The sequence below is a fragment of the Globicephala melas genome, chromosome 16 (assembly GCF_963455315.2).
Source record: "Globicephala melas chromosome 16, mGloMel1.2, whole genome shotgun sequence".
Classification (NCBI taxonomy): domain Eukaryota; kingdom Metazoa; phylum Chordata; class Mammalia; order Artiodactyla; family Delphinidae; genus Globicephala; species Globicephala melas.
In genome coordinates, this window is record NC_083329.1 from 38,323,581 (window position 1) to 38,342,663 (window position 19,083).

General features: G+C 41.8%; 1 protein-coding gene across 14 annotated transcripts in view; it reads left to right on the forward strand.

The window, feature by feature from the left end:
* The window catches only part of SGMS1 (sphingomyelin synthase 1), a 291,689-nt gene that overhangs the window by 248,305 nt on the left and 24,301 nt on the right, over positions 1-19,083 (forward strand). For all 14 annotated transcript variants that reach the window (XM_060285952.2, XM_060285953.2, XM_060285954.2 and 11 more), the window contains one exon: positions 4,837-5,687. In XM_060285952.2, coding sequence (XP_060141935.1) covers positions 5,065-5,687 — 623 coding nt within the window. In that variant the 5' untranslated portion in view covers positions 4,837-5,064. The remainder of the gene's footprint in view (positions 1-4,836; positions 5,688-19,083) is intronic.

A 19,083-nucleotide genomic window follows, 5' to 3' on the forward strand; every position in this document is an offset into this window, starting at 1 on the left:
TCCTACAGCCAGACTCTGGGGTCAGTGAGTAAGTCCTCATGTTTTAGCTGTGGCCTTTGAAGTACTGAGTAGCTGCCCAATAGTTACTTCCATAGAAATGAGTATTTTCCCTATCACGTGATTTCAGCATCAGCTGCAGGAAAGCTGCGTGTATGCCTTCATTTTCAAGCTTCAGATCTTGCTTGAAATATAAATTTTATTTTCTCATGAAATTCGGAAAGATGTGTTTCCTCATGTGTGTCCGAATGATTTGGGCTTTTAAAAATGCCATTTGGAAGTGGCAGCTTCATTAAATAGTTATGAAATGTCACTATGGGCCCTGTTGGGCAAATAGAAAGGAAGCAGGATATTACAAAAAGAGCAAGACGTATTTCTTGGAGTAATTAATAGCTTTCATTCCTTTTACATGCTCGTCACAGCAGTAGCAGCCCATGGGAAGGTAGGTAAGGTAGTTGTTAATCCCATTTTCCAGAGGAATCTGAGCTTGAAGAGGTTAAAGGATTTTGTCAAGAAGAGATGTAGCTGAGTTGGGTCTCAACTGCAGGCTCCTGGCCTCACACAGCTGGTGCTCTTTCTACCACATCGTGCACACAAGACAGTGAAATGATATTTTATGGCACAGATAACAGTGACGTAGGAATTCAGAGAGGGGGGAAAGATTGTGAAGGAGTGGCCAGGAAAGGCTTTGCAGAGAAGGACCTTAAAGGCTAAGGGAAGAATCTGGAACTTGTTGAAGAGGATTCGAAGGAGCATTCCAAACTGGGGGGAATCACAGGAACTGTCTTAAGGAGTGAACAGTTTTTTGTCCTAGTCAATTAATGGAAGCTATTGGGTTATCTTGCTGTCTCTTAAGAGTTCTACTGGCTATCTCAGACTGCCTGACGGGCTTGCTTTTGCAAGATTAGTGTTTCTTCATTTGGATAGAAGCTTGCGGTGCCAGAGAGAGAGAGAGAGAGAGAGAGAGCGTGTGTGTGTGTGTGTGTGTGTGTATGCGCATGTGTGTGTCTCATGGCCCTATATGGTCTCCTACCATCTGATATTTTTCTATTTTGAAGATGATTGTGTCTGAAGAGGAGATTATCTGACTTTCCTCATCAAAGAGAAGTGAAATAGTACCCTGGCCTTGGTCTGTTCTTTGTGGTTCTGAGGGGCTTTCCCCTCCTGGTGGACTTCTGCATCAGGCAAGGGGAGAAATGAAGAACCTGTATGAAAAGCCCATGTTCATTTCCTTGGGCCTGAACATTCAATCGAGAATTTTTCTTTAGAGTTCTCATAACCACTTCAAGCTGTTGAGCGTTCCCTCGGCTCTTATCCTAATTCTGCTGAGGAATATTTGGAGAGAGGTTTGGGGTCTGATGCCAAGAGATTTCCTTTCGTACAGGACATTCTGCCAGGACTCCCATTTGGTGAGTTTCTTCTTGTCACTCTAGGTAGTAGTAGTGATGATTGAAGCCCGTCTGTAGTGGTTTTTAAGTGGCCAGAGACTCACTTTGGTTTCATATTTCTTTCTGGAGGATGCCCATCTTATTCTCCTTGACCATTCAAGTTGTTTGAAAGCAATTTTCAGTATCAGTGCCATTTTCAGTAGTTTTACTTTCCATTAAACCATCTACATGTTGCTAGTTATAAGGGACAGTCCCTTAGATATTGAGTAGATATTGATTGAGTACCTTCTGGGCCCTGGGAAGGTAAGATACATGGATGCTTAAAGATTGTAGCCCTTCCATGGTCACTCATAGCCCCCTGGGAGAGTCTAGACAGACACTTGACCACAAGGGAATATGTCGGGAAGGTGCACAGCACTGTAGATGCTCAGAAGAGACAATGCCCAACTGTTTTGCAAGGTCTGGAATAGCTTTTAAGCTTTACTGCCATTTGGTTGATTGTTATTTGGTCTGGGAAATTGGAAGTTGGACATACTGTCCATTTTCATTCCAGAGTCAGATTTGGGGGTTCAGTAGGGACAAGTTTGGACTTTGAAATCAGAAGACCTGAGTTCAGGTCCTGTTTGTGCCAGTACCTCCCAGTGTGTCCATAGGGAGTTCATAGTTACTAGGGAAGAAAAGGGATGGAGAGCAGGACAGCCTTGATGAAGTCAGTTTAAGAAATCCTGGTAGAGTTTCTTTACTGGAGGATTTCCAGGAGCTTCTAACATACTAATGTGTACTGCTGGCCCTAGGAAGGATTATGGTATGCAGTTCCTAGGCTCATTTGATTTTTTTTTTTAAAGCATGGAGCCCTTTATCAGATTATTATTCCGCAAAGCATACTTAGGAAACACTGCCGTCACTGATTTCTATCTCTTAAACCTACGAACTTGTGCAGGTTTTTTTGCAGTTAGCACAACATTATTTTATTTTATTTTGTTTTTTACTTTTGGGGCACGCCCTGAGGCATGTGGGATCTTAGTGGCCCGACCAGGGATCAAACCCACGCCCCCTGCATTAGAAGTGCAGAGTCTTAACCACCAGACTGCCAGGGAAGTCCCAACACAACATTCTTTTGAGATTAAAAAAAAAGTTAGCCCACTATTGGAGAGTGTGTTTTCATCATGAGCTATAGCGGACAGTTAACTATTGGATATGATAGAAAATTTGAGAAAGAAAAAAAGACCCTACCTTTTTTTACTGAGGCATAATTGACAAATAACCTTAGTTTTATATTCTACAATAATTTGATATGTGTGTACCCTACAAAGTGGTCACCACAATAAGTCTAGTTGACATCGGGCACCATATAATCGACTCCTCTTTCACCGATTTCACTCACCTCCAACCCTCCTCTCCTCTGGTAACCACCAATGTCTTCTCTGTATCTGTAAGTTTTGTTTTGTTTTGTTGTGGTTTTTTTTTTTTTTTGGATTCCACATATAAGTGGTATCAAATGACTTATTTCACTTAGCATAATACCCTCTAGATCCATCCATGTTGTCAAAAATGGCAAGTGTACACTTGGTGGGAATGTAAATTGATGCAGCCACTATGGAAAATAGTATAAGGGTTCTCAAAAAAGTTGAAAGAGAACTACCATGTGATCCAGCTATTCCCCTTCTGGGTATTTATCTGAAGAATAGGAAAACACTAATTCAAAGAGGCATATATACCCCTTTGTTCATTGCAGCATTATTTACAGTACCCAAGATATGGAAATAACCTGTGTGCACCCATGGATGAATGGCCAAAGAAGATGTAGTGTATATATTTACAATGGAATGCTACTCAGCCATAGAAAACAAAAACAGAAACAAAAAAGCAGACCCTTTTTAGTGCTAGGTTGTGTATCATCAACTTTCGCATGTGGTGTTTAAAGTACTGACAACACCCCTGTGAAGGAGATATTTGATTATGTCCATTTTAGAGATTAATAAGCTGAAGTTCAAGTAGTAGGTTATCCATGGAGATGCTGAAAGTCAAACTATGGTCTGTCTTTTGCCAAAGGCCATGTTTCATTAACCATGATGCTTTGTTAGAGAGCTAGGTCTTTTATTTTTAACTTTTCTTTTTTTTTAAATTTTAAATGATTATTACAAAATTAATACATGCTTATTAAAGAAAAGTAGGTGGGAGAGAAGTAGAAAATGTCCCCAGGCCCATCATCAAGTAGAACTTCAGTCAGTATGTGATATATTTCTTTCCCATTATTTTATGCAATGTTATGTTCATTAACCATAATTGTGGTTAAATATATGTATATATAATATATACATTTTTATACATATATTTATACATAAATAAATTTATAAAACTTCGAATTCTGCTTTTGACTCTCCCCTCCAGATGTGCATTTTGGTTACTGCCACATCACTGGTTAAGTATTTTAATAAATAAATATAGTAAACCAGGACTTGGAAACTTGTAGCTCTTTTATGCAAGCTGCCACTTGACCACGGGCAGGTTCCTTGACCTCCTGGTACTCAGTTTCCTCGCGCATAAGTGAGGGAGTTGGTTCAGAGCACTGATTTTGAAACTATGGTATCCCACGAAACCTCCTGGAGGCTGGGAGTAAAGATATCATCAGAGCAAGGAGGACCCTGGCCCTTCATTCCATCTGTTTCAACCTAAGCATCTACATTTATAACTCTTTTATAGATTTGGGGTCCAAGCACATTTGGAAAAAGGAACTCATTGACTTTTTATAGAACAGGATAAAATTGTTGGACCAGATGATCCTGAAGCTCAACAATTCTGTGATTCTCTTTTATGATATCTATTAAGTTGTGTGCGTTCTTAATGTTTTAAAACATTTCTTCACCAGATAGAGTGGTAGATTAAGCAGATTTGATACATTCTTTAAGATGATCTCAGGAACCATGTAATAAGCACAAAAAGAATCACTGATCAGGGCTTCCCTGGTGGCGCAGTGGTTGAGAGTCCGCCTGCCGATGCAGGGGACACGGGTTCGTGCCCCGTTCCGGGAAGATCCCACATGCCGCGGAGCGGCTGGGCCCGTGAGCCATGGCGACTGAGCCTGCGTGTCCGGTGCCTGTGCTCCTCAACGGGAGAGGCCACAACAGTGAGAGGCCCGCGTACCACCAAAAAAAAAAAAAAAAAAAAAGAATCACTGATCAGTACTGAGCAATGTCTAAAGCGCTGTCGAATTATTTCTTAGCAAATCTACCACTGCCTTTGACTTGATCCATCTCAGGTCCAATTTAATGGTCATTTAGGGAAGACTAACCAGGGAATCAGTGGTCCCTTAAACTAATACATGTTTGAAAACTATGGACTTTTACCAGTACCTGATTTTCCATTTTCCTTATGCATGTTAAGGTTTTGCAATTTGAGGGGATTGATTTTCGAGTCCCAGTGTCTTGACTTTTTTCTCTTGCCTCCACAGAAGGAAGAATCTTGTTCAAAAATGAGGTGAATTAATGCTCAAGCACTCAAGAACCCCGGACAGCTACATGAAGTGTTTAAAAACTGCCCTGACCATCTCGCCACACAAGTCTGTCATGAGGCCTGACAGGATGAGTGCACCACGGAGGCACAGTGTCCTGCCCTGCAGGAACGGTGACTGCTGACCTGCCGGGAGCAAGCGGGGGACCGCGTGTTGTCTGCCAGTACAATGAAGGAAGTGGTTTATTGGTCACCCAAGAAGGTGGCAGACTGGCTGCAGGAGAATGCTATGCCAGAATACTGTGAGCCTCTGGAACATTTCACAGGCCGCGACTTGATCAACCTAACCCAGGAGGATTTCACAAAACCCCCCCTGTGCCGAGTCTCCTCCGACAATGGGCAGCGGCTCTTGCACATGATAGAGACCCTGAAGATGGAGCACCACTTGGAAGCACACAAGAATGGCCACGCCAATGGGCACCTCTGCATTGGCACAGACGTCCTCGCCCCTGATGGCAGCTTCAGCATCAAGGTCAAACCCAAGGGGATGCCAAATGGGTATAGGAAGGAGATGATAAAGATCCCCATGCCAGAGCCAGAGCGCTCCCAGTACCCCATGGAGTGGGGCAAGACTTTCCTGGCCTTTCTTTATGCACTTTCCTGCTTTGTTCTCACCACAGTGATGATCTCGGTCGTCCATGAACGAGTACCTCCTAAGGAGGTGCAGCCTCCACTACCGGACACGTTTTTTGACCATTTTAACCGGGTGCAGTGGGCCTTTTCTATTTGTGAAATTAATGGCATGATCCTTGTAGGACTCTGGTTAATTCAGTGGCTGCTCTTAAAATACAAGTAAGTAAAGCAAAAGCTTGCAGATTCAGTGATTGGGGTTTCTCACTGCAGATGTTTGATATTCATTATTGGGAAATGAAATTTATCAAGCAGTAGGAATCAAAGCACATTTCTCTTTTTTTTGTTTGTTTTTAAACCACATATTCTGTTGAACCAACTAAAGCTCTGGCAACTTGCAGAAAGTTCTGTGCTTGTTGCCTGTTTTGTACAAGATTCATACAGAATGATGAGTAGAATTGTTAGAGGTGAGGTTTTTCTATTTTCACTTCACAGGAAGGAAAACCCTCAGACATCTTCAGAGAGTACAGGCTATTGAACCACAGAAAAACTACCCAGTCTTGGTGTTTTTAACCCATCACATCAGTTGTCGACAGTTGGCCTATGGGCCATGAGTGGCTGTGTAGCTTTTCCCACACAGAGTCAGATATCTAGAACTTAGCAATATGTATTTAAAGATGTTTCACACAAAGAATTTAGAACAGCTAGTCCAGAGTGGCTTGGACTAGTGGGAGAATGATACCCACAGGGAATGACTTTAGGTGGGATGTGGATGAACCTACATGGCTTTCCACCTTTTATAGAATGTGTGGCATTTAAAGCAGTATTCCATTCAAGTTTCTCAGGGTTTTTATATTTTATTTTTTTGTGGTACGTGGGCCTCTCACTGCTGTGGCCTCTCCCGTTGCAGAGCACAGGCTCCGCATGCGCAGGCTCAGCGGCCATGGCTCACGGGCCCAGCCGCTCCGCGGCATGTGGGATCTTCCCGGACCAGGGCACGAACCCATGTCCCCTGCATCGGCAGGGGGACTCTCAACCACTGCGCCACCAGGGAAGCCCTCTCAGGGTTTTTAAATAGGTATCTCCTTTCAGTTTCAGGTGGATCCAAAGTGGCTTTCATGTCCCAAGCTCTAAACTCAATGCAGACAAGCTGTTTGCTTGGGTTGCCTGTAGCAAACTAAACACCTACATTGTCCTCATCTTTGGTGTCTGATTTTTTCCATTAGCGGAACATCTTTATGGCTTCCATGCATGGGAGTTGGAAACTGGTTTGCTAAGGATCTGAGTTTCTCTCTGGTGGACTGTGTTTCATGACCCACAGTATGGTTGAATATTAAGGAGATCATCTTAAATCAAGAAAACAAAATGCAGACTGAGAATTTATGTTGAACTTTAACGGAAATGATGAGTTTTTTCCTGGTACGTTTCATAAGGTCTGTGTTTTTTTTACCTTATAAATTATGTATCTACAAGTGGAAATAAAAGCAATTCCTGACTCTTTGCCAGGAAAGGGCTATCTTAACCTTGTATAAAGGAAGTAATTTAAGTGGCCAGTTTTTTGGGGGGCTGGTTTGGCAATCCTGGAGTTTAAGCTAAATTTGAAATAGGAGCAATTGTCTGGGATGCATTTGATTTGGTGGAAGACTGTTTTTTGTTTGCTTTAGTTTTAAGAGGCTAAATAGATAAGAATAGGCCTTAGAAATATGAGATGCTCAAAATTTATTAACTACATTCTTCCGGCTGTCAAACTTCAGTTCTGCTTTTGACTTTCAAGCTTTTTTCCCTAGAAGCTCATTAGAAAACAATGCCCGCACGTTTTGCCGCTTCAGAGCCAAGGTCAACTCAAATTAGGTTTCCTGGGGTCTTCCTGATTTTTGTTGTTTTGTTTATATGAGTTTGTTTTCTGGTTTTTATCAAAATTCTTACATGCAAGCTAATAATTTACTGCCCCAGAATATATCATTATGTACTTATACATAATCTGTGCAAGTTCAAATCTTTCACAGAGCTGACTTTTGAATAATTTTATTCTTGTTCTAAGAAGTGTCCTAACCATAGGGATAATTTCTTTAAAGTATATTACTGTTTATATTTCTCTCAGCAGGGACTTTTCCTCAAATCTGTTTCTCTTTAAGCTTTCTAATTTCATGTTTTACCGGTATTTATTGCTAATACTGTAGTCATTTGTATATTTAAATTGTTCTACAGCCATAAATCAGTTGACTCACACCTTGGGCAAAATTAACCCAGGGCTAGGACACAGGCAGCCTGGGCTCCAGCCCCAGCCATGCCCTCACATGGTGGGTGGTGTGGATGAATCTCCAAATCTCAGGAGCCTTGTTTCTCTCACAGATAAATAAAGACCCTCTCAGTCTAGATGATTTCTGTTGTTCTATACAACTGTGTTTTATTTGATTCTAACATTATTGAATGGGCCAGTTATGTTTGAGTATTATTAACCGCAGAGCATTTTTCGTCCAGAGTACATCCAACTAAGGATTCTTTAAGGTCCTCTCTCTGGTTTCCACGTCAGCAGGATAACTCAACTGTTGTCATGATAATCCTAAGCATCCCCACCCTTGTCCTGCTACTGGGACACATCTCTGGCTTCCCATCTCCGTCCTTGAGACCTGTCTTCAGTGTGTGTGGCACACCAGACATGGAAGAGGTAGGAAGAAAGATAGAGCTTGACACACCAAGCAGTGGGTATTAATGAGCTCTCTTTCCCTGGCCTTCATAAAGAAGATTAAACTGTTGCATACAGTCAGAGATCCCTTGTTTCTAGTTATTCGGCTACGGCAGTGTAACAGGTTTATTATTAGGTATGTTGGGAAAATGGATCCTTCTGGTTATGGAATATTCTGTTTAAAAGTGACAACCTCTCATTTTGTGCTTGACTCTTCTGACACTTGACCCCTCTCCCCAACCTCCACCAGGAAGTTTGCTACTTAGGAGTATGTCCAGACCTCCTAGGAATTAAACCTGCCTGATCAGTAATTTCCAAAGGGACATTTTAATTTTACTTTGACTTTAAGAGTCTTGGAGCCTTAAAAAATCAGCCTATTCCTTCTTGCTTCTTTATCTTCTACTTTTTAGAGAAGAATCAGGGGCTGAAACTGTAGAGGATGACTTATTGAGAAATGATATGCCGGAATTTGAACAACATCTCCTGACAGCAAACCCTTCAGCCAGATGTTCAAGGTGCTAGCAAACATGGGTGCCCGAATTTATGACATTGTGACATTTGGTTCTATCCTTATGCTGTATACAGTTGTCCTTTACTGTTAAACATAAGCTTTGTTTTTTGTACTTAAATTTTTTTTGCGTCCTCTCATTCTTAACATCTCCCCCTCATGTCTATATGTACATATGCTGATATATACATAGGTCCGCATGGGGCTTCCATAACGTCGTGAAGTTGGAAAGCAACAACAATGCCTGTCCTTGACAACTTTTTGATTTTTAAAATTGTAAATAATGTTGTCTCCCCATTTAGAATTGGACTTTCAAGCCACTGACTAGGAAAAATTCCTGGGAAATCTCTGCATTTGTGTCAGACTTCACTGCAAAACAGGTATCCCTTGTTTTAAAAAAAGTGTGATTAAAGAATATGTTAAAGGGACAGATTTGGTAGGGACTTTCCATGCATGGCTATATCGTAGCTGACACGATGGCACCCAAATGGGATACAGGTGGCTCAGCGCTATTAGGACGTTGTAAACGCCCACCAAGAAGAAGGCCAAGGAGCAGGGTGGCAGAATTTCCAAGCCAAGAATTTTCTAGCCACTCGAGAAAGCACTATGACTTAGTATGGTGGTCATAGGTACCTCAAACTCAACTTTTCTAAAACCAGATTTGTCATTTTTTTCTTTCAACTTGTTCTTCCTCCTATGTGGGCAGTGACATTTCCTAGAAACCTAGAACTTCTCGGTTCCTTTCATATAAATAGTCACTAAGTTCTGTCCATTCTAATTTCAGATTCATTACCTCTTTCCATTCCTACTTAGTGATGAATAGCGGGTGCTCAGATGGAGGCCCAGTTCCTTAGCCTGAAGCCTAGGGTCCTTCATAATCTGACCCCAGGCTGTTCGACCTCATCTCCAGCTACTCTACTCCACGGTTTTCCTTGAACACTTCAAGCTCATCACAGTCCATTCTATTCATTGTGTGTGTATCTCCTTCATTGCTACACTTTTAAGTTCCCCAAGGGAAAAGACCAGATCCTTTTTGTCATTCATCTTTATATCCCACTGCCTGATACAGAGTCTGGCACATAGAAAGTGCTTGTTTAAAATTCATTCATTCATTCAACTTGTAGTCACTGAGAACCTACTGTGTGCCAGGCACTGTGGTAGACCCTGGGGGTGCTGCAGTGAGCAGAGGCCCCTGATGTTCTCACATCAGCTTGCATTCTGACCAGGGTGTAACAGTCCTGAACAAATGAATATATAATACCAGGCAGTGATAAGAGAAATGGAGGAAAATAAAGCAGTCTAAAGGGTTAGAAAGTGTTGGGGATAGTGGGGAGGAGGTGGTATTTTAGATTGGGTGATCAGGAAAGTCCTCTAATGAGGTGACAGTTGAGCAGACACCCGAATCAAATGGGGGTGTACCAAGTAGGTGTTTGGGGCAGGAGCAGTCAAGACAGGAGGCACAGCAAGTACAGAGTCTCTGAGGTTTACCTGGGGAATAGCCACGGGCCTGTGTGGCCAAGCGAGCTGGGAGGAAGCAGTGACACGGGGTCAGGGAGGTATGGATGGCATCGTGGGCTGTGGAAAAAGAGGCAGAATTTTTGTTCCAAGTGTGATGATGTCATTAGGGGAGAATGATGTCAACAGATTGGTATTTTAAAAGAAGCCCTCTGGCTGCCGTTTAGAGAATAGGGAAGCAAGAGTGGAAGGCGGGGGATGGGTGTTAGGATGCCATTACAAATGGTCCAGTTGGAAGATGACCGCGACTTAGACTCACGTTTGGCCAATGAATACATTTTGTGCTGGGCTGTGGGGAAGGGATAAACTTCCTAGAAGCTGTGGCTTCTGTTACATTTAGAACTCCTTAATCTTTTATAAACACAGGGCTGACTTCTGTTACAGTATCTCATACAGGGTTTTGGGGTCTCTCTGTGAATCTCTGAATTTTATTTGAAATTTAATGAGGAATGAACCATAGATTGAGATAGAAATCACTAATTTGAGAGCTCCCTCAACGTTGCTTGAATATATTTTACTTCAGAGCAAAGTCAGGTGATGTGTATATTTGTTTTCTGTCATGGCTGCTTTTAGATCAGATATTTGCCTGAAAGGAGTAGCACAAGTCAGGTGGGGAGTGAGGGTAGATAGTAAAGCGATGAATTAAATATTGCAGGATATATTGATCCACTGGTGGTGTAAAGATTTGAAGAAAAAAGAAAAGGAGCCATTGGGTAGTTGGGATGTGGGGTGGAGTTGAAAGAGCTTTGTGGTTGAGGCATTTGGGGCATGGAGTAGAACATTCTGGCATAAACAGTTGTATAGAGTTATGGAGAGAGTGGTAGAATGGTCACCAAGTAGGTTCTTTGAAAACTGATCTCATACCAAAAGGAAAGGAACTAGAGAAGGAAGTGCTGTTGGCAGATCCTGCTTAAGACTTGACATCTCTATTCGGAACTGTTTCTGGGGGCTTCCTTGATCCCGAAGGAAGGAACAGATACGGTTTTCCAGTGTGGCTTTCCCAGGATTACACTCTGAGAGTACTGCAGTGGATTTTTAGGTGTTTGGCAGCAGTACGTTTTTTATGTTGGGAGACCGCTTTGGAAAAGACTTACTTTGTATTTTACCCTTTGGTAAATGCCCTGGGTTTGGAGGCCTTATCTGTTGGGAGGGTGTCTGCCAACAGAAGAAGGTTTATCTACAGTATTTGCCTCTCTCCTGTGAATGGAATGTAATTTCCAAGGACAGAAGCCTTGTGCTGATTGGCAACTGCTGCTGTCAGGTGCTAATTTGATTTTTTTGTTTGTTTCTTTTGTGTCTTATTCAACAGGCTAGACTCTCCACTAACATTTATCTTTCATTTTACCCCAGTTTGATTCCATCAGTGTTTCTTTTCACATTAAGTTGATTGGATCAAAGTACTTATCTCTTTCCTCTTCTACTCCCCAAGGTAGTTTATGACCACAGTTACTGTCAACCTTTTTTCAATTGTTTTTAAGTCTCTGATGGTTGTGACTAAGTTACGTTCTTAAAAGCTGTTGATGTAGAGCATTTGAGATGAAGCAGGTCCCTTCAATAGAGTTTATTTTCCAAGTTCCAGAAGAGCCTTTTTTTTAAGGCTGTTTCACTTCATTAGAAATCGACGGTACATTGTGGGCCACTAGGCTAGGCTGGTCTCTAATGGAACTTCAGGGCATCTTTACATTTAGTAATTTGTCAAGAATTATTGAAGACTGGTGCTAGGGATGTAGCAGTGAGCAAAACAAAGCTACATAGAGGTTATCTCCTGGGGAATTTTTGTTTGTTTTCACAGTAACATCTCAGGTTTTTAAAGTGTGTGTTGTCCAGACTCTATCCTAAAGTATAAAACTCATGAGGACAAAAATTCCCTCATGTTATTGCTTTGGGGGCATCTAGCACATTATTTAATTGGCTGACAGACGGTCATATTCCTCTCCAGCCATAAAGCAAGTTACGAGCTCATGGATCGTCCCTTCCCTTCCTCTCTCTCTACACATGTACCTGCATCTATTATATACTTACTCAAAGTCTGTTTTTTTCTGCTCCTTTTCATCCATGTTGTCAAAAATCATTATTGCCCTGTTTAAACGGCAGATTCCAAACATTTGAGTAACGAGAATTTTTTTTTTTTTACATGCACTGTCATTTCATCCAATCAGCTCTTTAAGCAGTGTGTTCTCTTGTCTCAGTGAAGATACCTGAGACACAGAAAAGCTGTTGACTTGCCCGAGATGCCACACAGAATATTTTGAGGATTGAAGGCTTTTCAGTATAAATCCAGCCTCATAGTGTCCTGGTATAATAGGCATCTGTCCTCTGGAAATGTGTTTTCTTAACAGATAGAGTAGCATAGATTCAACATGCAGAGGACAGATAAAATGAAAACAGATCAGTCCTGTGTTGGATAATAAGGTTTATGTGTCATAGACCATCCAGGAGACATTCATACTTGCCCCAGGGTGGACCTGCCAAACCTGAAAGCTATCCCAACTTGGCTGTTCCACAGTAGTTTGTAGAAAGCGTACTGAGTTCTGTCCTACTTGACTGCTGTCCTGTGACCTTCTAGGTGTGGTGTGGCATGGGCCCTACTCACCATGCGTCTGGGAAATGCCCTCTGCCTCCATGCAGTCACGCTTTTCCACTGAAGACTGCTGACCAGGCGCGCCCAACCTTAGACTTTTTCTTGCTGTTTCTAGCAAGTTTTCTCCCCTTGATTCTGACCCTGGACAGCAGAGCCCGGGGTTAAGATCCTGTTTTCCTTCCTGAGGCCTTCCCTGTCCCATTATCTTCCCGTGTAATCTGGGTGTCCTAGGCTTTTGCAGGCCTCTGCTCGCCCTCCTTGGAGTGGGGAAGGACAGTCACTCTAGGCACTAGATTCGGTTCCAGGCTCTACCTCACTTCTCATTCTCACTTTGTTAGCTCACAGATGGTCTTACCAGCTTTCACCTCTTCTAATTTTTACCAGTTTAGGTCTCAAGACCTAAATACTAGCCTAAACCCTAGGAATTGTAGGGAAACTAAATTCAGTAATTCCAGCAATTTAGGTTTTAAGTTAACATAAATATTATAAGAGGCTTTTTAAACTGAGACTTAGGATAAAAGGGAGAGAAAGCACAAAAAAAAAAATTGGTGCAATAAATTAGTTTTCATGAGTTAATTTTTATTTATGACATTAAAGGAAAAACTAAGTAGTGTATCTTGCCTGTAGGCCAATTAGAAGATAAACAAAAAGAAAAAAAATTTACTTATGTTGCCTGAGATAAATAATGCTAACATCTGGTTTCATATTCCTTTTCATATTTTTCTGTATGCTCATATAGGTGTAATCTACATATGTGTGTATTTTTAAGTAGTATCACATTTGCCTTGTATTTTACAGTGTTCCCAGGGATCCTCTCTTTCCCTCTTCTCTTAAAAAACCACCAGGGATGTCTGTCTAAGTATTCATGCTCTTATTTAGAAGTCATCACATATGTCCCCCCTCAACCTGTTTGTATCATGGTAATGGTAGTTAAGCATTCAGTTATACTGTAAATCTTACTGGTTTGTGATCATCTTATCCCTACAGCCACCTACTAACTGAGGTGAATTTGGTCAAATCACTTAACTACTTATAGTAGCGTTGTTTCCTCACTACAAAATGGGGACAATAAAATAGTGTCTTATGTCAACGTTGTTGTGTGGATGGAGTCAGATAATGTGTATAAAACACTTAACTGAGTCCTTGGCGTCCTCCTGGTTCCCAAGCCTGCCCCGCCCCCGTCCCCATCTTAGTAAATGGCATCTCTGTCCTGCCCCATTCTCAGGCCAAACGCCTCGGTTTTGTTGTTGGTATTTGCTTCCACCCCACATCTGGTCTGTTAATCCCACCACTTCTCGCCACCTCTGTTGTTGCCCTGGGTCTAACCAGCGTCATCTCTTACCTGGGTTGTTGCAGGAGCTTCCTACTGGTCTCTCTGTTTCCATTCTTGTTTCCCTTAAGTCACTTGTCAACTCGGCAGACAGAATGTGTCACTGTACAGTAAGCTGGTGTATGTCACTCTTCTCCCACTTCATACAGTTTTGTTTTGTTTTTTTAATAATTAGTTTCAGTTTTACTTTTTCTTAAATTTTATTTATTTTTGGCTGCGTTGGGTCTTTGTTGCTGCGCGCAGGCTTTCTCTAGTTGTGGCGAGCGGGGGCTACTCTTCGTTGCAATGCGCGGGCTTCTCATTGCCGTGGCTTCTCGTTGCGGAGCAGGGCTCTAGGCGCGTGGGCTTCAGTAGTTGTGGCTCGCAGGCTCTAGAGCGTAGGCTCAGTAGTTGTGGCTCACAGGCTTAGTTGCTCCATGGCATGTGGGATCTTCCCGGATCAGGGCTCGAACCGGTTTCACCTGCATTGGCAGGTGGGTTCTTAACCACTGTGCCACCAGGGAAGTCCCCTCATACAGTTTTTAGGTCAGAGGTCCTTATGGTGACCAAGGAGGTCCCTCCAGACCTCGTGTCCTCATGCACTCTGCTCCCTGACCCCTCTGCCAACACCCACACATACTAGCCTCTGTTTGGAATCTTCTTCCCCAGATGTCCTCATGGTTAACCCTCTCATATACAGGGACACCATCCCTGATCAACTTAGCCCCAAATTGTAACCTCCCATCCTCCAATGACACTTTTGCTTCATTTTAGCCTTTAGCACTTACCTAACATACTGTATATCATCTATCTTGTTTATTGCCTGCCTCTGCCCCTAGAATATAAGTACCACAGGGCAGGCTTTTTGTCCATTCTGTTCACTGCTGTATTTCCAGTGCCCAGAATAATGCCTAACATATATATATATATATATATATATATATTTGTTATGAGAATACATAAATAATAATAGCAGCAGCTAACATTAATTGAGTATTGCACTATGATGATTACTGTGCCTAGAATTCAGTAAATGTTAGCCATTGCTGGTGAAGTATGTGCTTATTATGTTTTTAGAATCCAACCCCCTGTTAAAAAGAAAATGTTACTTTTAAGGGTAATCCTTTAGCTTAAGAGCAAACATTCATTGTTGAGTTCTGCCCGCTGTGACTGAACAAGCCTTAAGAATGTGATTCAAGGTAAGTTTTGATGAAGGGAAGGAATGGAGAAAGATCTGTATACATATACGTATTTGTGTTATGTGTACACATACATATTTGTATTATATATACACACACATATGTATATATGCACACATACTATTTTTGTTAATAGCCTAAAATACTAACAAGAAATGTAACTTCTTTTGTTTGGTACTTACATATGCAGCAGTTTCTGGAGGATACTTGATTTTAACTCTTCATAACTCAAGTAGATCATATTGATGTCTTTCATATCTTATAGCGTAACATTTTTTCTTTATGTTACAATCTATATTTAACTCAGGAAATAATATTTTTTAAAAAAAGATGGCTTAAGTGGGGACAATTTTATAATATGATCTGTTCTTTTTAAATTCCCTAAACTAGTATGGATCATTTCCTGAACTTAATTCTTGCGTTATATTGCAGACCTTTTACATGGGACTTAGAAAAAAATATAAGCCACTACCTTTTTTTTTTTTTTTTTTTTCCTTTTAACTTGACAATTTCATTAGTGAAAAGAGGAACTAATTGAAAATCTGGAGACCTGGGTTTTGTTGTGGCTGTCTCATTGACTGACGCTCTGGCCCCAGGCTAGTACTTAAACTCTTTACATCTTACTTTTTCCTTCTGTAAAATAGTATATGCTAAACAGGAATGTGGTTAACATAGTTAATACCAAAGATGCAGAACTCTCTTTGAGTTGGATTTTTTTAAGGCAAAGAGGCACCGTGCGTGTACAGACACATTTCCGGGCCGGGTACGTGGGTCCCTCTCGTTCTCCTGATTCATGAACTGCCATCCTCCTGTGTGCACACCCTGGAAGTACTAGGCGAGTCTGGATCTCCCGGGAGAGCATATGTTTTTACTTTTCTGTTTACTCTACAGCATTTATTCCTTCCTTTTTGTTTTACAACCCTTTCCTTGGGATTTTCCTTCTTAAAGTACCGAATTAAGCCCTGGGTTTTCATGATTCACCATCTGGAGCAGTTGAGACTCCTGTGATGGGTAGAAAGCCCAGACAGGGCAATGAGGAGACGGGGGAGGCAAGGGAGGAAGATGGTAGGACTCACAGTCCTTACTTGGATGAATGCTGCCATCTTGGCAGGTGTCATCACTTAAAATATAAGTGCAGAAATGATGCAAGGTGAAGGATTGGTGAGCGTCAGCAGAGGTTCATTCTGGCAGATAAATTAAAGAGTTTAAAGGACAAACATTTGTGGGAAGAAGCAGGAAAGCACTGTCAGAGGGAGTAAAAAGTGAAGCTGTTAAGCACAGAACTGCAGGTGTTGCCCATATTACCGGTACCATCATGAGTCTCACTGGGACGAAAACATAAGTAAGGAGCAGCTTTCTTTAAGAGCTTTTCCTCTAACAGAAGGAACGAGGGCCTCTGTTGGTAATGGTGATGCCAATCTTACTATTAAAAATACCGTAAAATACAAAACAAGTTCTGAAGTGATTTGGAGGATGAAGTAGCTCTGCCCAGTTGGGAACATGTAGGAGGCTTCATGCAGAGGTGGTATTTGAGGTAGTGGATAGAGTAACAGGAGAGGCCAGGGAAAGAGATTTGCTGGCAAAAGCAAGAAACTAGGGTTTTAGGGAACGGATGAGTGGGGCTCGTTTTGCCCAGGGCAGTGGAATTCAGGTCTGCAAGATAAAACAGTTAAGGTAGCTTGGGGTCATGTTGAGAAGTTGGCGTAATCCAGGGAATCCACGGACTAGTAGCAAGGAACTAAAGGGAGGAAAACAGATTTAAGAAACTCTTTGGAGGTAGCTTCAGCAGAATGTGGGAGTGGGAGTGGGAGGCCGTGAAGAAAGTAAAATGGAGGCTGGCACCAGGCACCTTCTTTAGAGCAGGTGGCCTCTCAGAGACCTGAGTGACAGGCATGTTCCAGGGGTCCAGGCAGAGGGAATGGCTGGCACAGAGATCCTACCTAAGGCAGGAGGGACTTGGGGTGATGTGTTCAGTTGCACGAAGGGCATCGGACTGGAGTTGAGGAATGGCGGGGAGAGCAGTGGGAGGTGAGCTTAGAGAGAGGCAGGCCAGATCATCCAGGGCCTCACGGGCTTGGCAAAGGATTTGGATTTTATTCAAAATATATCTGGCAACTACTGGAGGGTTTTAAAGGACATACTCTGTGTAACTGTTTCAAACAAAGGATGATTCTGGCTGCTCTTTGTAGAAAGGATTTTAGGGAGGCACAAGTGGAATTAGGGACACTAGGTCAAAGGTCATAGTGGAAGTTCAGGCGAGATAGAATGTTGAGAAACGGATGACATTTCAGAATGACTGACCAAACACTGGGGGGGACGTAAAGCATATCTAACTGGGCACGGACTGTGCAAACGATAATGAAGAATGGACAGTTTCCTTCTGGATACCTAGAAGGATTTTTTTCAGTACTTTAATAACTAACATGGTTATCATTAAATAACTGTCAGAAGTGCTTATTTTGTAGAGGTCTGGGTCAATACGAAATATGACATAAAACACTAAGTGAAAAACCTGAGTTAAGTGGATTTTGATATGTAGCTTAAATGTGATCGGATGTTGGCTCATCGATTGGTACGCAACAGTGTAGTCTCAAAATGAAATTGGGCTTTCTTACACAATTTGAAGCCATTTCCTGAATCTTTTTGTCTTGTGTAATGTATTTATATTTCACCTTAGACTCTCTGAAACTGCTATTTCCCCATCTGTAAAATAAGGATCATAGCCTTGCATTGCAGGTTATTTTAAGAATTAAATGACACAGAGCTTGGCGTAGAGGAGGAATTTGGCAAAACCCTAGTTACTGTTAATAACAGTCTGGGGAAATTCCTCAGTAGCATTTCTCTGAATCATTAAGAAAGATACCGTTTTGCTGGCGAGGAAGCCAATTTCCAAAGAAGTTAATTGAGATGATTCAAATCATCACGCGAACCTTTGCTAAAGGTAGAGCCAGCATCTGTGTGAAGATAAGCTGGAGACGCCTTGTCCCTGTGGCATATACTGGAGGGACCTGAACTGCGCACTGGCCTCCGTGATTGCTCCAGAGATGTGGGCCTCCCTGATCCTGGTCCAGATACATGTGCTGTCCCCCGTGTTTATCGCCTCCTACTTTGGGATTGTTGCTTAGTTCCACTGCTATGTCTCAGGACCTGTTTGTTTCAAGAGCTGGCAGAGCAGGTCTGAACACTGAAAGAATTGTGCGTCTTCTGGCTACAGCTCAGAAAGAGACAACTTGCGGGAAACAAAAGAACTTCCCAGTATTTTAATTTTACTTTCCAGTATATTCATTTCTTTCATCGTTTTTTCTTTAGAATTTTAGACCATTGTATCAAATGCCAGAAACAAAGCAGTACTGCTGTTTTAAGCCTGTATTTGGTAGTAATTAATCAGGTTCTGTGTACTTTTTCCTCCTTAAGTAGGGATAGTAAAATGTTTAATAAAGTTATCCTGGACCTAACATAACATACCATTCTAACAAGTCTTAATGATTATCTATAAAATATTAACACTTTTATTCATATTTCCTTATCGAATTTAACAATAATGAAGAATGGACAGTTTCCTTCCTCTTGCATTATATTGCAGACCTTTTACATGGGACTTAGAAAAAAATATAAGCCACTAAGCCACTACCTTTCTTTTTTTTTAATTTAACAATGTTTTTCTTTTCTGTCAGAGCAAGTAGTAATGAGCCTGTTACTCAAATACTTGAGAGAAGAATAATCGTGACCAAGTACAAGCGTCTGTGACGTGATAGTCATTGCAGAGTGCAAGCAGATAGGAAACAGGCTTCTTTCCAACGTGAAAGGAGAGATGTATCCC